The sequence below is a fragment of the Cinclus cinclus genome, chromosome 3, assembly GCF_963662255.1.
Source record: "Cinclus cinclus chromosome 3, bCinCin1.1, whole genome shotgun sequence".
NCBI classification, from domain to species: Eukaryota; Metazoa; Chordata; class Aves; order Passeriformes; family Cinclidae; genus Cinclus; species Cinclus cinclus.
In genome coordinates, this window is record NC_085048.1 from 31,159,983 (window position 1) to 31,175,505 (window position 15,523).

At 35.5% G+C, this 15,523-nt stretch overlaps 1 protein-coding gene across 6 annotated transcripts in view; it reads left to right on the forward strand.

The window, feature by feature from the left end:
* MYO6 (myosin VI) overlaps nt 1–15,523 on the forward strand; it is a 70,939-nt gene that overhangs the window by 44,989 nt on the left and 10,427 nt on the right. For 3 of the 6 annotated variants that reach the window (XM_062488591.1, XM_062488592.1, XM_062488593.1), the window contains 11 exons: nt 1,338–1,431; nt 2,747–2,877; nt 2,994–3,071; nt 3,992–4,121; nt 5,491–5,581; nt 7,271–7,421; nt 8,755–8,963; nt 9,354–9,432; nt 11,207–11,367; nt 14,655–14,684; nt 15,166–15,204. In XM_062488591.1, coding sequence (XP_062344575.1) covers nt 1,338–1,431; nt 2,747–2,877; nt 2,994–3,071; nt 3,992–4,121; nt 5,491–5,581; nt 7,271–7,421; nt 8,755–8,963; nt 9,354–9,432; nt 11,207–11,367; nt 14,655–14,684; nt 15,166–15,204 — 1,193 coding nt within the window. The remainder of the gene's footprint in view (nt 1–1,337; nt 1,432–2,746; nt 2,878–2,993; nt 3,072–3,991; nt 4,122–5,490; nt 5,582–7,270; nt 7,422–8,754; nt 8,964–9,353; nt 9,433–11,206; nt 11,368–14,654; nt 14,685–15,165; nt 15,205–15,523) is intronic. The other 3 variants (XM_062488594.1, XM_062488596.1, XM_062488597.1) reach the window with 1 other exon arrangement.

A 15,523-nucleotide genomic window follows, 5' to 3' on the forward strand; every position in this document is an offset into this window, starting at 1 on the left:
TATTTGCAAAAAAATTTAGGAATGTTTCTTAGAAGTTATTTAAGAAGTAATTTATTATTAATTACTGTTTTCACATTCTATAAAGTTCTTTCATTTTGCTTTTTTGACAGCTGTAAATGCACAGGTGGTCAAAGAACCTGAGTCCCCTAATAAATATTTGTTAATTTGGCCAATGCAATTAGATAGTTGGTGATATTCTCCCAGTACTATAACATGCCATTTTCTTTCAGAACTTGGAGTTGTAGGAACACAGTGTTACTTCTCTTGACCACATGTTCTAATCAGTTACAGATATTAGGTTATGCTCTGTCAAAAAAAAAAAGGTGGAAAACCAGGGGAAACAAAGGAGTGAGGTGCTGGAGTATAACCAGCATGTAAAGTTTTACTGTAGTTATGAGACTGGTCTGAAAGGTGATCTATTTCACCCAGAACATTCTGGAACTGAAATACAGTCCAGGGGGAAAAAATGTGTGGTCAGGCTTGCTGCACTCTTGAGTTTAGCTAACCCATGATTGAGGAGATATTGTTAATGTAGAGCTCCCTTGGTAGGTGCTGTCTCATTCTCAGCTGAGAGATGGAAAAAAAGAGAATATGGAACAAACTGGGATTAATACTACATTTTCTCAGTCCCAGTTTTGTTTCAGCATATGCAAAATTGTCATTAGCAGTCATCTCTTATAGAAAAACCTGAATAATTGGATGGTGCTTGGCAAAATATTAGCCTTGCTGAATGTGAAATGATCAGAGTGAGCAGTGGTCATAACAGAGGAGCTGCAGACTGGAGCCGCATCAGGGAAGGGAGACTGAAGCTCTGAGCCAAAGGAAGTTGTAAAATTAGAAGGAAGGTCAGGTTCATCTGGCATGACTCTGATGTCAGGGGTCTGGTAGCAGGGTTACTGATGTGAATTCTGGGGCATTTTAGTGTTGTGACTGTAGAAGGTAATGAGGGTAGTAGGATCTAGAGTCATAATTCATAGATTTTATACATGTTAAGGGGAATAGTTGAATGAAAATTCAAGAGAATTGAGGATCCAATTAAAAGCTTGAGCACTGAGATCAGATACATCAAGACCAAGGTTACAGTGTAAAGCTGATACATGAGAGAAAAAGAATGGTACTGGGACTTGATTACCTTTGAGGCCCATTCCAGCCCCTTAACTTTCTATGATTCTATGGTAATGTCAGCATTTCTCTTTTAGACTACTGTTATTTTATATCTTTCCCCCCCCCCCCCCCCCCCCCCCCCCCCCCCCCAAAAAAAAGTCTTAAATAATTAACTGCTGTTTTAGGAGTTTTAAAAATCTGTGGATTTTGCTAACTTCTTGCTTTGGTCACAGGGGTCGAGCTTTATTCGCTGTATCAAACCTAATCTAAAGATGACAAGTCACCATTTTGAAGGAGGACAGATCCTCTCTCAGCTTCAATGTTCAGGTAATGTGTGCCTCTAGTATTTTTCCCTCTGATTTTTACTTTGGTGAGTATATATTACCCTAAGTTTGAAATATGTGGGATGAAAGCAGTGTTTCCTTGCTTGAACTGTTTTCTCGAAGGTTGGTTATTTATGCTATTTAGATTTTTAGTAACTTAGCACTCATTTTAGTCAATAGAGGCCTAGAAGTAATTCATCTGCCAATTCAACTGCCATTAGGACTCTTCTTGCAAAGAAGAGTTGCCCATGGTATTAATAGAGCACCAGTTCAGTTTAGAACAATAGAATTTTAAATTTCTGTGGCAGCTGAAGTGTTAGAAACTCCTGTGTCTATTTAGAGGCAGTCAATGTTATCTGAGATATCTAATAATTGAAGCATACCACTGTTCTTTGATTTTATAGATACTTTGATTGAGTTCAATTATACTGATTTACTTTCTCAGAAGTTTCTTTATATCACTATTAACTTGATTTGGAGCTGAACATCCAACATGGATGAAATGCTGCATCTTCGTTATTCTTGAAACGCTAGAGGCTTTCCAAATTTACAGCTTTAATTGCTCATACCCCACTGAACTTTTTGAAAAACAAAGACAGTATAAACAAATTAAATGTCTGTTGAATGCAAGTATGCAAAAGATTAGGTTTTATGACAACAGTTGCAAGTTAAGGTCTAACTTGTAGACTTATCTGGAGCTTCTGTTGATAGGGTTATATAAGGTAGTGGACAAAAACTGGTATGGCCTGTGCTGCTGAAGTAATTTGAATCTTACTGACTGTGGTGTTTACTGATCCAGGACCTTAAAGTTACATCTTAACAGCTGATACCTTGTATTTCAAATACACTAAATGTTCTAGCACTGCATATGTATTTGAGGTTGCATCTGCACCGCATCTCACAAGTGCCACTGACATGATTGAAATAAAAGCCTGGTTGGGCATTATTTGGTGGTTTGGGGTGTGGATTTGGTTTTTTTTTTTTCCTTCCTTTCCTTTAAAAATGAAAATGTCAAATCTGCTGAAAAAGAAAAATGTTTTTATTAGAAATATTAGAAAAAAATGCTATGGTTGATTGAGTGTTACCTCTCAAATAGGGAGAAAGCTTTGAGCTTTTCTCATGCGTTCAGTATTAATTTTTTGTGACTGATCACATAGTTAAAAAATACAGGCTTGATCAGATCCCAGCTGAACTTTGTGGTTTAGTCTCTGAACAGTGTCTTTAAGTCTTATGTCATAAACCTACTGGTTATCATAAAATTCACTGCTTAATTTGCATGTTACTGATCCCATCTTTTGTGCGTGTGTCTGTGAATTTAGGGATGGTGTCAGTTCTGGATTTGATGCAAGGTGGTTTCCCGTCACGAGCTTCATTTCATGAGCTATACAATATGTACAAGAAATATTTGCCTGAAAAATTGGCTCGACTGGACCCTAGGCTTTTTTGCAAAGTAAGAAAGAAAATAATTCTTCTGTATCATCCAGGAGAGAAAATACATTATGATGTTGGTTTCTGTGTTTTTTCCAAGGAGGTAGAATATAACCCTTTCTGTTTTCTGTGTTTCAGGCCCTATTTAAAGCCCTGGGACTGAATGAAAATGATTACAAATTTGGACTAACCAAGGTGTTTTTTAGACCTGGCAAGGTAATCTTTTTCTTGGAGTTCATGATTATGAATCTTAGAATAATTTCAGTTTGAAAGGACCTTTGAAGGTGACATTGTTGAACACATTAATAAAAGTGTGGCCAACCTAAATGAAGTTGCCCAGGATTTCCGTAAATAATTTTGTTAATTTTCTTTGAATAAACCACAAAATTAGTACTGATACAATTGGTTTTATAGTCTTGTTGCTGATGCTGCAGTATTTCTAACGTAGTGTTTGTATTCCAAGAATTACGTTCACTATTAAAAAAAGAGGAAGCCGGGGCCAAGAAGAAATATTTTCTAGTAAAATCTCTTTGTAGCTGAAATCTCTTTCTGTGATTCTGAGCATTGCTGCTTCTATTCAGAGAAAGGAGATGAAGTCGAGAGCTATTGTGATAAGAAAGGAAAATTATTGTAATCCCACAAGAATGCTCTTCCTGTCACATAACTACTGAAAAGCAGAAGCTCAGGATTTTCAGAAAACATTGCATTCAACGGGAACCTTATACAAAGGTTAAAAATTGAGAAGTGCTTTTAGCTTTTATTTTTTTTTCCACAGATATATAATTAGATGTGTCTTGAAGTTGTGGAAGGCCAGAGTTATTTCCAAGATGTAGGAAAACAATTGATTTTAAAAAATTTTGGCCATAAGTATTTTTGGTGATTAATAAATGACTATATTATTGAAAATGCCAAGTGTTGGACATCCATAAAACAAACACATAAAAAAATCTGCTGTTGTCATTTCTGTTATCATTAAAGAATAAAGTGTAAAAAAATGTATCTGCTAACTTTAATTGAAATCTGATATAAGTTTACGTTAAAAATATTTTAACATTTTAACTCAGCATGATCTTAAATAATAATGTCTAACACTCTCTGTCCTCCTAATCTATAAACTTGTTTTAATTATAATTTAGTTTGCAGAATTTGATCAGATAATGAAGTCTGATCCGGATCACTTAGCAGAGCTGGTTAAACGAGTGAATCGCTGGCTTATCTGCAGTCGTTGGAAAAAAGTTCAGTGGTGTTCTCTCTCGGTGATTAAATGTATGTGTTTTATGTTTTATTAAATCAAAATGTTTGTTAAAAATACAGCAAAGCAATTATTATCACCTTGAAATGTGGCCAAAGACGTGTATAGAAGATGGTTATATACTGAAGTCTGAGTAATTGATTTCTAGGTTGGTGAGATTTTTCTTGAAGTTTACTATGCAGAGTAGGAATAAGGTGGTGTAGAATAGAGATTGGCACTCGTGATGTGTAAAGGTGTCTGAGAGATGGAGAAAGGTCTGATGCAGAATGTCAGCAATCTCTAATAACATGGAGGGTGAAAACTGCATTAAAAAGGGGAAGAAAAGCATAAAGGCCTCATGCCAGTGTACACATGACTGTGCATTTGGGCCAGCACAGTTTTGGCTTCCACATCTGTCACTGACTGATTATTGTTTGTTGGTGTTTATAGTGGAGCAAATAGAATTTCTGAATTCTTATGGTACAGATTTCAAGCAGCAGAGATTGTAACACTAAAATCTTGGGTTTGACCTAGACATTTATGCCACTTAGTCTATCTTTTTCAGAAAAACATGACAGAAAGTATGTCACCATGTACAAAAAGTAGAAACACAGGGAAATGATATTGATTATTATGTCTTTGTAGTATTTCATGGGAAATTGGAAGATAATTTTATTCCCAGTACAAAGCTGAAACAGATAAACAAGAAGTAGAGTGCATCTTTGAAACAACCTAAGTCCATTGGTTAAACATCAGTGTTCACAAGCCATGGGCTAAAGGCAGTCTGGATGCACAAGCATCTGTGTTTTCTCTAGTAAATCTGTAAAAACTCATTTATTGTTGCACTTCTAAAACACTCAGCACACATGCATGTCCCAATGCCTTGATTCTCTGTTTAGCTTGCCTCCTGGTCTCAATAATTTAGTTAGAGTCTTTAGATGAAGATTGTATTAGAAAAAAAAAGCTAGAGGTTTTGTTCTGTGTTTTTTTCATTCTAGTGGTGTAGAGAAATGCTCAGTGAAGTTGCAGCCACTTTATTATCTCTAGCAGATATTGGCCACTTTATTTCTCTTCAACACAAGACTAAGACTTCAAGCTGAGTGTTTCCTGCTTGCTAGAGCCTGTGACTTTTAACAGAGGTTACTGATATTTGTCAGTCTGGAGGGGGGTGTGTGTTTGTGTGCACCTGTTTCATTGTTCCTTTTGGTTTTGGGTGAGAGTCTCTGTGCCTGGCCCAAGATTGTGAATTCTGCTTTTCTGTTTCTTAAATGTTATGGTTCCAGTATAGAACAAACTCTCAAGTGCACACAGTCTGCATACAGTTTTGAGACATCAAATATGTGAGGAAGATAGAAGTTGTGTTGAACTGTATAAAATATTAAGATCTATCTCGTTTGTTTACAGTGAAAAACAAGATAAAATATCGAGCCAGTGCCTGCATTAAAATCCAAAAGACTATTCGTATGTGGCTTTGTAGGAGAAAGCACAAACCACGGTAAGAATATATGCCTTGGTTGAAGAAAATATGTTTGAGAAAATATTTTCTTGTGACTGTAAGAAGAGGTTTACTTTACTTAACTAAATCTATCTGAAATCATAGAATGACGCTAAGTACACTTGAAGGAGACTGACAGGTTCTGTGTTCCTTCAGTCTTTCCCAAGGATGAATAGACTAAATCTGAACCTTTCCTAAAAGGTGTTTCTTTACCTCTTTGTTCATAAAATCCTTCAGTGACAGCCTTGCTTTTAGAAATCTTTTATTAAGTCTGTCTAATGTAATTTAAGCTCATTAATTTTTTCACATTCACACCTTCTTTTATAGGCTCCCTTTAATTTTTATCTTAGAAATAGTAACTGTCTTGTCTCCTCTTGAAATTAATTCCATTAGCTGGTTGCAGGAAATACTGATGGAAAAACTACTTCAGTCGTTAAGCTCTGCTGACACCTTTATGTTCTTTGACAGAGATGCAACTCTGTTCTAGTTGCAGGCTTCTCATAATTTTACATCCTTTGAGAACTATGTTTAATTTTGAATCTTGGCATTTCTGACTTTTTTATTTTTGAGTTGATGCTCATCTTTAATGATTTGATTTTGTTTCTACTTCTGTGTTGATTTGTGGATCCAAGTACAGTGATTTCTGTTTAGGAAGATTGTCTGCAGAGTTGTAACTTTTGTGTGGGGCCTTCAATAGTGGTTCTTAAAAATACTCTTTAAGTTTTCCTGAACTCTTCCCCAGCCTTGTTTTCTTACTCCTTTGAGGTGTAATGACTGTGCTCCCCGCTGTGTAGTTCCATTTTATCTAATTAATTCTGTTATTGCTCTTTGAGTAAATGGCACTACTCAACCTTTATCCCTTCCAGTTAAAATCCTCTGGATTAGTGGATACTAATGATTTCTTGTTGGGGTCTGGCCTGCCCCGACCCCAGGATGGTGTCAGTGAGGTGGCTAAATAAATAATAAGGGACAGAAATGATTAAAGGGCTAGAAACTGAAGTTTTCTCCTTTACTATAAGGAGAAATAAAAGGGTGCACACAAGGGCAAAACATAAAACATAAACCGAAATGCCTGCTCACAGCCACCTCTAAGAAATAAAGTCCTTGCTCCCTAGAAGTCCAGTGTTTGCAGATCTATGTAGCTCCTTTAGAAGACTGAGAAATGGTGTTGAGCACACACTTATATAGCAGTGATGGAATGTTCTAGAAATCTTCCAGCCAATCACAGACTGTTGTGTAATCTGTATTTGTATGGTCACTCACAGTCATTCCACATAATCCTTTTCTTCTCCTTTACTTCTCTCCATAGCTTAACTGGATATTATCTATCTTGGCTTTTCAGTGTCCAGGGTCATTACCTGATGTGGCCGGTTCACAACCTGTCCCTTCCAGGAAGGACTGCCCCAATTTATTAATGTGAAGAAACCAAAAAACCAACACAAAATAAAAATGCAGTTTCCCATTTTGAGTCACTGTTTGCCAAGTAATTTTGGTTACTGCTTGGAAAAGGCTCCATTACTTAGTTACTTGATGCAATAGTGCTCAAATTTCAAAAAAGAGGGTGAATTTTATCAGAAGGCATAACTTGTCTCCCCATCTACCTTGATAAGATGAATGACTAATGGAGTTTTAGAAATATTACCTTCCAAAATCATCTCAAGATAAAAATAAGCTGTCTTACCTTCACAGCATTGATGGCTTGATAAAAGTGCGTACACTGAAGAAGAGACTTGATAAATTTAATGAGGTAGTAAGTGCTCTGAAGGAGGGGAAAGCAGAGACAAGCAAGCAGGTCAAGGAGCTGGAGGATTCTATTGATGCTTTAATGACCAAAATTAAGGTATGTGGTAATAATGAAATAAATAGTATCTTGGTACTGGAATCTTTAAAATGCTTTATCTAAAGCAGAAGGCCAATGCATTTTTCTTAATAGAAAATATACTTTAATGTACTGGTCTTAATTTTCAGTCATGTAACTCATCCTGTTTAAAATTATTTCTAAATATAATTGAAGTGAATCCTGAAAATAGGTGCATATGTCTAGACTTTGGTATCTGTGTGTCAGAACTGGCACTGAAGGTTTTAAAGAAAAAATGCACGTGATATTCTGAGACGAGTTTTGTCAATAACTTGTTTATTGCATTTATTATTGGAATAATGCATATTACAATATTTTAACTTAAGGGCTGAAACAAGGCATTTATCACAGAATAAAGACATTTATTTTCCAGTTACCAGGTTTTTCAGACTTGGTAGTGAAGACAATTCAGTTTGTTGGTTATGCTTCAGTCTGTAGTACTCTCTTTCTTACCACAGAAGCACAGACAACATGAAAGCACACTGGCATTTATTAGTATTAGAAAAAAAATTGGTTTCTTGAATAATTGTTTCATGGAATATTATAGCTTTCTTAGTGTACCATATTAAGACTTCTCTATTTAAAATCAATGTTGAAAAGATGGTAGAGTTAACCTGTCAGTTTAGAGTTCTCTATTCTAATAGAAACTATATAATTTGGTTATCATTGTGATACACTATTAGAAAAAGGTCAGCAAACCCCCCCATGTTGCAGTTTTGTTAGTAAGATGTGAATTGTAAAATGAAATTAATTTGTACCTGTCAATAAGGTTTGAAAATGTGTGTAGCAAAGGCTGTTTTTGAAACATTTTCAACCTGTCATTATAACTTTTTAGAAAAAGTTAGTCACAACACAGTGCAATATTTTTTCTGGGTACTAGCAGAAATATTAAGAAAAATTATTTTGTGCTATGACATTAAAGCAGAGCTGTAAATACTGACTGAAGAATATAAGAACACAATGCAAAATACAAACATGGCAGACCTTAATTTCCTTCCTAGCATGTTAAGAATTAATTTCTGTTCCTTTAAACTGCAAGATCTAAAATATGAAGGCATGTTTTGAAAAGAACTCATGTTTAATTTCAGTGATAAAATGGAGATTAGTTTGTTTGGTTTTATAGGAGAGGGGAGAGGAATGGGACCTCAGGATTTTGGAAAGAAAGGGAAGAATGGACTTAAGGTCCCAACCCTGAGGTGTATATATGATTTAAGTATAGTGCTCAGTGATCTCATTTCATTTAATAAGTTTTTAGTTTATGCTTTCAAAAGTGAAGTACAAATAAAAAAGAATAACTGCCTTATTATTTCTGCAGACCACTATAATGACTAGAGAACAGATACAGAAAGAATATGATGCCTTAGTAAAAAGCTCAGAGCAGCTTCTGAGTGCGCTGCAAAAGAAAAAGCAGCAAGAGGATGAAGCAGAGAGGCTACGACGCATCCAGGAAGAAATGGAAAGAGAAAGAAAGAGACGTGAGGAGGAAGACCAAAAACGGAGGAAGGAAGAAGAGGAAAGACGCCTGTGAGTCTTGAATTTTAATAAGTTGCTTGTTATAGAATCAGAAGGAAACATGAAAGGCTTTTTAATGAAGTTGATCTTGATATACTTTCACTTAGAGAGAGTCACTTTTAATGTATTCTGGGTGTTCTGTGCAGTGTTGAAACATTTCCTTTCCCAGTGATTTATAAGGCAAGTGTCAGAAGAGCATATGGAAGAAGTTATATGATGCAGCTGGAAATACAGATGAACTTGAAAAAATTAATGACTTACATGTAGTATCCTGTCATCAGGACTGTACTGACTTCTGGATCACCATTCAGTTGTATGAAAGACACCTTGTATTTCTTACTATTTCTTGTTCACTTGTATCACAATAATACATTTTCATATCCTTCTCCTCTTACGTAATAGGAAATCTGAGATGGAGGCAAAGAGAAAACAAGAAGAGGAAGAGAGAAAAAAGAGGGAAGAGGAAGAAAAGCGTATTCAGGTTAATGCTTTAGCTGTGTGTGGCTTTGGGGAATTCTTTGTTATTGTGGTGATTTTGTGGTTGTGTGTTTTGTTTCTTGTATTCATTTACTTATTTATGAATCTTTTTTGTAGCTTACATTCTCCACTGAGTTTAATGGCTTCTTTCTATAAATGCATGTCTCAGAGTCATTCACCAGTGTTGCTTTATTAGTGAATATCAGGCAAATGTTTTGTTTAGGGCATCCCAAGACAGTTCACCTATTTCTAGTTTCCATGCAACTTCAGATATTCTGAGTGGAGGTGAATCTGTTTTCAACGGGTTTTAAGAGTTATTTTTAAAGTATATGACATTTAGAATCCTAATTTAGCCTTTGAAAGTTTTGTGGGTGGTCCACGTCAGGCAAGTTTGGCATTCTTTTACTAAAGTCACATCGCCTTGTAGTGTGTCATTTACTTGCTTAACTGCAAACACTTTCAGAATATTGGTAATAATGAGAGGATGCAGGACTGTCCCTGGTAACTCCTTTGGCTACATTCATGTACACTAAATACATGGAGTTCAGACCACACTCCTCCACCTTTCCCCTTGATTTATGGCAATTCTTACTGATTTCATAATAAGCTCTCATTCTGAGATGTGTTTGGCCCCTATATCTGTCTTTTTTCTTGGATATTGCTTGGATGACCCGGGATAGCAGTCTTATGGGAAAAAGAACATCTGTAGTGATTGTCTTTATCAGTGTTTCTTGGTTTCTGAGCTGTGGATATCTGCAATGCAGAATATAATATACACTTGTACTTTAAAATGCTGTGTTTGGATCCAAGCAGATACATAATCCTGTAGGGTGTTTCATTCTCCCCCATACAGATAATTTCTCATTATCTTTCCTCCTGGTGGTTGGTTTTTATCAGCTAGTCTAAATTGATATTCATAGGGTAAAGTCACTGGTGTAACTGTACTGTTTTAGTGGTACAAATTCATAATGATTAGTGGGAAGCAGCTTTGTTTCATTTGTTAATTTTTGGGCACTGGTGGAACTTGGTGTTATGTGCCTTTTGAAGGTATGAATTGGATGGTCCTGTTTTACTTACTGTGTAAAAAAGGCTTTTTTTTGTGGAGTAATGATGGTAAACTGCTGTTTGGCTTTGCAGAGGCAGTATATTGGAATTGCTCCTGCTCTGCACTAAGTTGGAAGTTTTACCATTTGCTTAAATTCAAAGTCAGATCAGTTCCACAGAGAATTCCAGTGTCCATTTTCAAAATGAACTACAGACCTAGGTCCAAAGTAGTGCCTATAATGTCCTGCAATTCCAAGAGCAGAATATCAAAGAAGTATTGTGTTAGTGCTATGGAGGATAGCTACAGTCTGTTTCATTTAAGTTTTAATGATTCTAAAAACTTTTGAGGACCAACTTCTATTAATAGTCAACGAAATATTTCACATATTTTTAAAAAATAACTACTTGGCACATTATTTGAAAATGTAATATAAGTGGTGGACAATATTTGATAAACTGTATGAAAACCAAGATTCACTTTGTAGCTTTCATTTTTCGTTTTCAAAGCTACATTTGCATTCATTTTTCTTTGGTCAGACTAAATACTAATGCTGTTAATTTTTCAGTTCTGTAAACTGTACGTGGTTTCAAAAACTATACTTAACAAGTTATTATATTGATAAATTAATATAAATTAATAATAACTAATACTACTTGGCATCTTTTTCTAATATTGCTTATGTAGCATTTTGGTTTTAATTGGGTAAGGTTAAAGGTGCCTTATTCCAAAACAGGCTGAAATTGAGGCTCAGCTAGCTCGAGAACGAGAGGAGGAAAGCCAGCACCAGGCAGTGCTTGAACAGGAACGTCGTGACCATGAGCTTGCAATGAGAATTGCCCAGAGCGAAGCAGAACTCATCAGTGATGAAGCTCAGCTCGATTTAGGTTTGCGCAGGTATGGAATTATAGTTATATTTTTCTCTCTGTAGTTTTTTTTCTCCCTATCTTGATCCCTTTGAGAAGACTGTACTCTTATTGGCTTTATGGAACTTTGTGTTCATTAAATGGAGCGTCTAAGTCAGTGTATTAGAATGTTTTTCAAATTAACTTTTGAAATTTATTAGAAATATATTGTTTTTTCTTAGACTTTCTTCATTTTGCATCTTGCTACATCAGTAATTTTGTAGGTGCTTGTGAATATGACTGCAGTTCTCTTTCTTTTTTTGAGTTCTGACAAGGATGACAAACTTAAAATTCTGATTTTTATGACAATTAAAGTAGGGAATGGAATTTCTTCAGTGGTAAGTAATAATAAGGTACATCTTTGCTAGGATTTGATGGTTCCATTTGTGCAGTGAATTTGTGTGGGTTTTTTCTTTTTAAACAAGAAGCCCTCTTGGAATGCAGAAATAAAAGTAACTGCTGGGCCCTGGCTTGTAAGTTTTTTTCAAATTAAATGAAAATATTTAACATAGATGGGTTCAAATATTGTTCATCTTGTTTTGTGTGGATTTTTTGATGTGCAATAAGAAGAGTTTAACTTTTGATGCACACAACCACACTGCCTGTCTGCAAAGCAAGAGCTTGTCATGTGTAAAAGGTGATGCCTTAGAAGCAGCTTGGAAGGTCCAGTAAAAAAAAAAAAAAAGGTACTTATTGGTTAAGTTGCATAAAGGGACCTATGAACATGATCACGTGATTGGTGACTTCATTAGTGTGACTCTACTCAGTTGTTGAAATGAGTGCAAGAAAATCCCCTCTGTTGCCAAGGAGTTTCAAGCTCCCAGATGTGTTCCCTTTGCTACCCAGTTTTCACCTAGATGTATGCTTTTTTTAATAACTGTATGCCTTCTTGAGAAAGGTGGCTAATGTTTTTGTCATGTTCAATACTGACTTTTAGACAGTTCCACTGAAATAGTTGTGGTTTTTCCTTCAGTTCTACAATAGCTGTCATATTGTCTCTGATGAGACTGACATGCTCCATTCTCAGAATCAGAATGATTTGAGTTGGGACAGCCTTGAAGATCATCTCGTACCAACCCCCTGCCATGGTCAGGGACACCTTCTACTAAACTAGGTAGCTCAGGGCTCCATCTGAGCTGGTCTTGAGCACCTTCAGGGATGGGGCAGCCACAGCTTCCAATGCCTCACCACTTCCCCTGTCTGGATTTTGGTGAAGTACTTTGAAGGTAAACACAAAGTCACTCTAGTGCTGTGACCTGGTGGAGTTCTCCTAAGAAGGAGAGAGGGAGGCAATAGACAAGAAGGGCTCAGAGAATTCAGGAACTTTTCTGTCAGCAAAGCTTTAATCTCCACTGTGTTTCCTACTACTCATAGGTAAATTTTGGTATTTGTCTTTTTTGTATAATCCCAGAATGGATGATGAACTAATTGTCATAATAACTCTTTGACTGTGAATTTCTACCTGCTGTGTAGCTAACACAGTTTTGCTGTGTAGCTGGTAGGAGACTGAAGACCATTCTGAGTGATTAGAAAGTGCTGAATAGTCAGAACATGTTAGCGTAGAGTTGTAAATCCTTTCTTGAACAAGGTAATACCTAAATCTAGAAAAGAAGTGATCGATTCTTCTGCTTATATGAGATCTTTCTTATCTCATTGACAAATTATTTTCCCTTGGTTCTAAAGTCTACCTCAAATAGTTAATAGCACAGTCAAAACCTGAATAGAATGCTTTTAATTTAATATTTGATTTTTATGTTGGGTTGTTTATGTTTGGTTTGTTTACCCAGGCCCCAGTATCTTCTATGAAATCAGAGGATAGATTTTCACATAAGTTCAGAAGTTGCTTTAAAAGTAGCAACTGTAGAAATTCAGTGGAATAAAAACTATTGGTTAGAACAAAATATCTAATTTAATAGTGAATTATAAATTCTCAGGACTTCTTTTACATGACACCAATCAAAATTTTACCAGAGTCTGAAGAAGTTATAGTCTACTGTCTTCTACATTTGAGACTGACATATTACCGTGTTTTGCCCTAAAATCACAGACCTTTCTATTAGTATTTATACCTTTGCTGTTATTTTTTGCTGTAAGGTAAAGTATGTATGATTTCCTACTGAATTCATGCAGTGTACTGGTTTTGCAGTGTTTTCACACAGTTTTGTAAAGAGTGGTTTCATACTTACATATTGGCATGAATAAAAGGATATTTTCCATTGTATCGTGGTAACTGTGGAGTGAAAAGAGGAAGATAAAGGTGATTTTATGTGCTCAATTTTAAGAAAGATGCAACACTTTTGTGGTATCGTATTTGAACATGAGTGCCTCTAGTTTATTTATTTTCTTTGCAATACCTTGCTGTATTCACTTTCATGGCTTTCATAGATATTTCAAGGTGCATGAATATTAGCAGTTTCCTTGAAAAACATATTTGTTGGCTTCTGTGAAAAAAGTTGTTTGTTCTGGCAGCAGATCCAGCATTATCATTTGTGTTTATTCTGTGCTGGATCTGCTGGACCTCTTCTAGCTTTATCCAGTTTTACTACTCATCCACAGTTTGAAAGGATGTGTAATACATGATTTACTTCACCCAGGGGCAATGTAATGGTAGTGATTAGCACTTAAGTAAAACAAATAATTTAAATAATAGGTATCTGCTTTCAACTGGGAAATGTTTTTCATTTATGTGGCTTATTGAAACATACAGTATGGCATGTAACACCAAAATAAACTAGTCTTAGAGAGTGTTGTGAGTGTATCTGTTCTGAGTGTTGCATCAGAATAACCCAGAATGAAGTCCTAATGTAGCATGTTTAGTGCTGCACGTATGCACCTGTGGTTTCCAGTATAGCAGGTAGACTGGGGGGTCTGTTCACAGCTTGCATGAAGAAGCACCCATCCTATTCCCAGAGCAGCTGCAGGAGGATTGCTGTTATTTCTGGTGATATGCTTATCCAAGCATGAAATAGATCAGTAGCATGTCTCAAAGTCTCTGATTTTGAAAGATCAGACAGGGAGAAAGGCTGGATGAAGCTTTCATTTTTTTTTCCACATTTTTTCCCCAGATTATCATTTAAGTCATGATTGAATGAGAAAGTTGCTGGAGGTAGGGGGGGGAAGGAAAGGTCTGTATAATCAGTTAAAATAATAATTAAAAAATTCATAAGATAATAAGTTGTGAGAGAGCAGGAAATGCCATGAACCACCATTTCTCACTGAAGATTATTAGAATATTAACTAGGCAGTAGTCTGTCTAACATTAATGTCTTCTATTTGCAGAGCCAATGGAACAAAGCCACAAATGACTGCGTATGGCATTTTTTTCCATTTGAATGCTCTAATAGATAAAAGCCACACTAATTAATCAAAAGAAATTGATATTGTCCTCTTATTTACTAATACCACACAATAATCATTATTAGTGTGCATCTGTAATGTCTAAATCGGTTTGTAATACCTTATATTCACTACTTTGCTTGTCTAATAAACCCTTTAATAATAAAATATAGTATAAATTATTATATAATTACTGTAAAGTTTTTCACATACCATCTATTTTTCACTGCCCTGTGTGATTTATTGCTCTTTACAGAGTAATCAGCACTGTGTGTGTATGTATGTGTATATATATATATATATATATATATGTTTGTGTGTGTGTCTGAATGGAAATAATTTAACATAAGTAGCCATTTCCTGTGCACTTCATTTGACTTCAGTTTGATTGTCAAGAACTTTCACAGTTATAAAGGCTGGACTTATATCAATATATTTACCAATTTTTTTGTAGGGAACAAATGGCCACAGAAATGTCAGAAATATTGTCTAGGTAGGTGAGAAGGTATAACACCAGTGAATCAGTCATTTTATAAAAACAAATCACACATGAAATGGGTTGAATTATTATGAAATTCAAAGTGATCAAATCTGGTTTTTTTTAAAGTGATGAGCAGATAAGTAAATTATTTCTTTCAGATAACTTTCCTTTACCAACACCTTTTTTTCAGCAATTATGTCTTTGCTCTTTTAATTGATTATATTAAATATTAATATTTCATGTATCCTATAATTTTGTTAGTTTCTTCAGCTTGCTTCTTCTTTCACTTTGTGATAACGGAATACAAGGCTCCACATCTTTTAAAGGCATA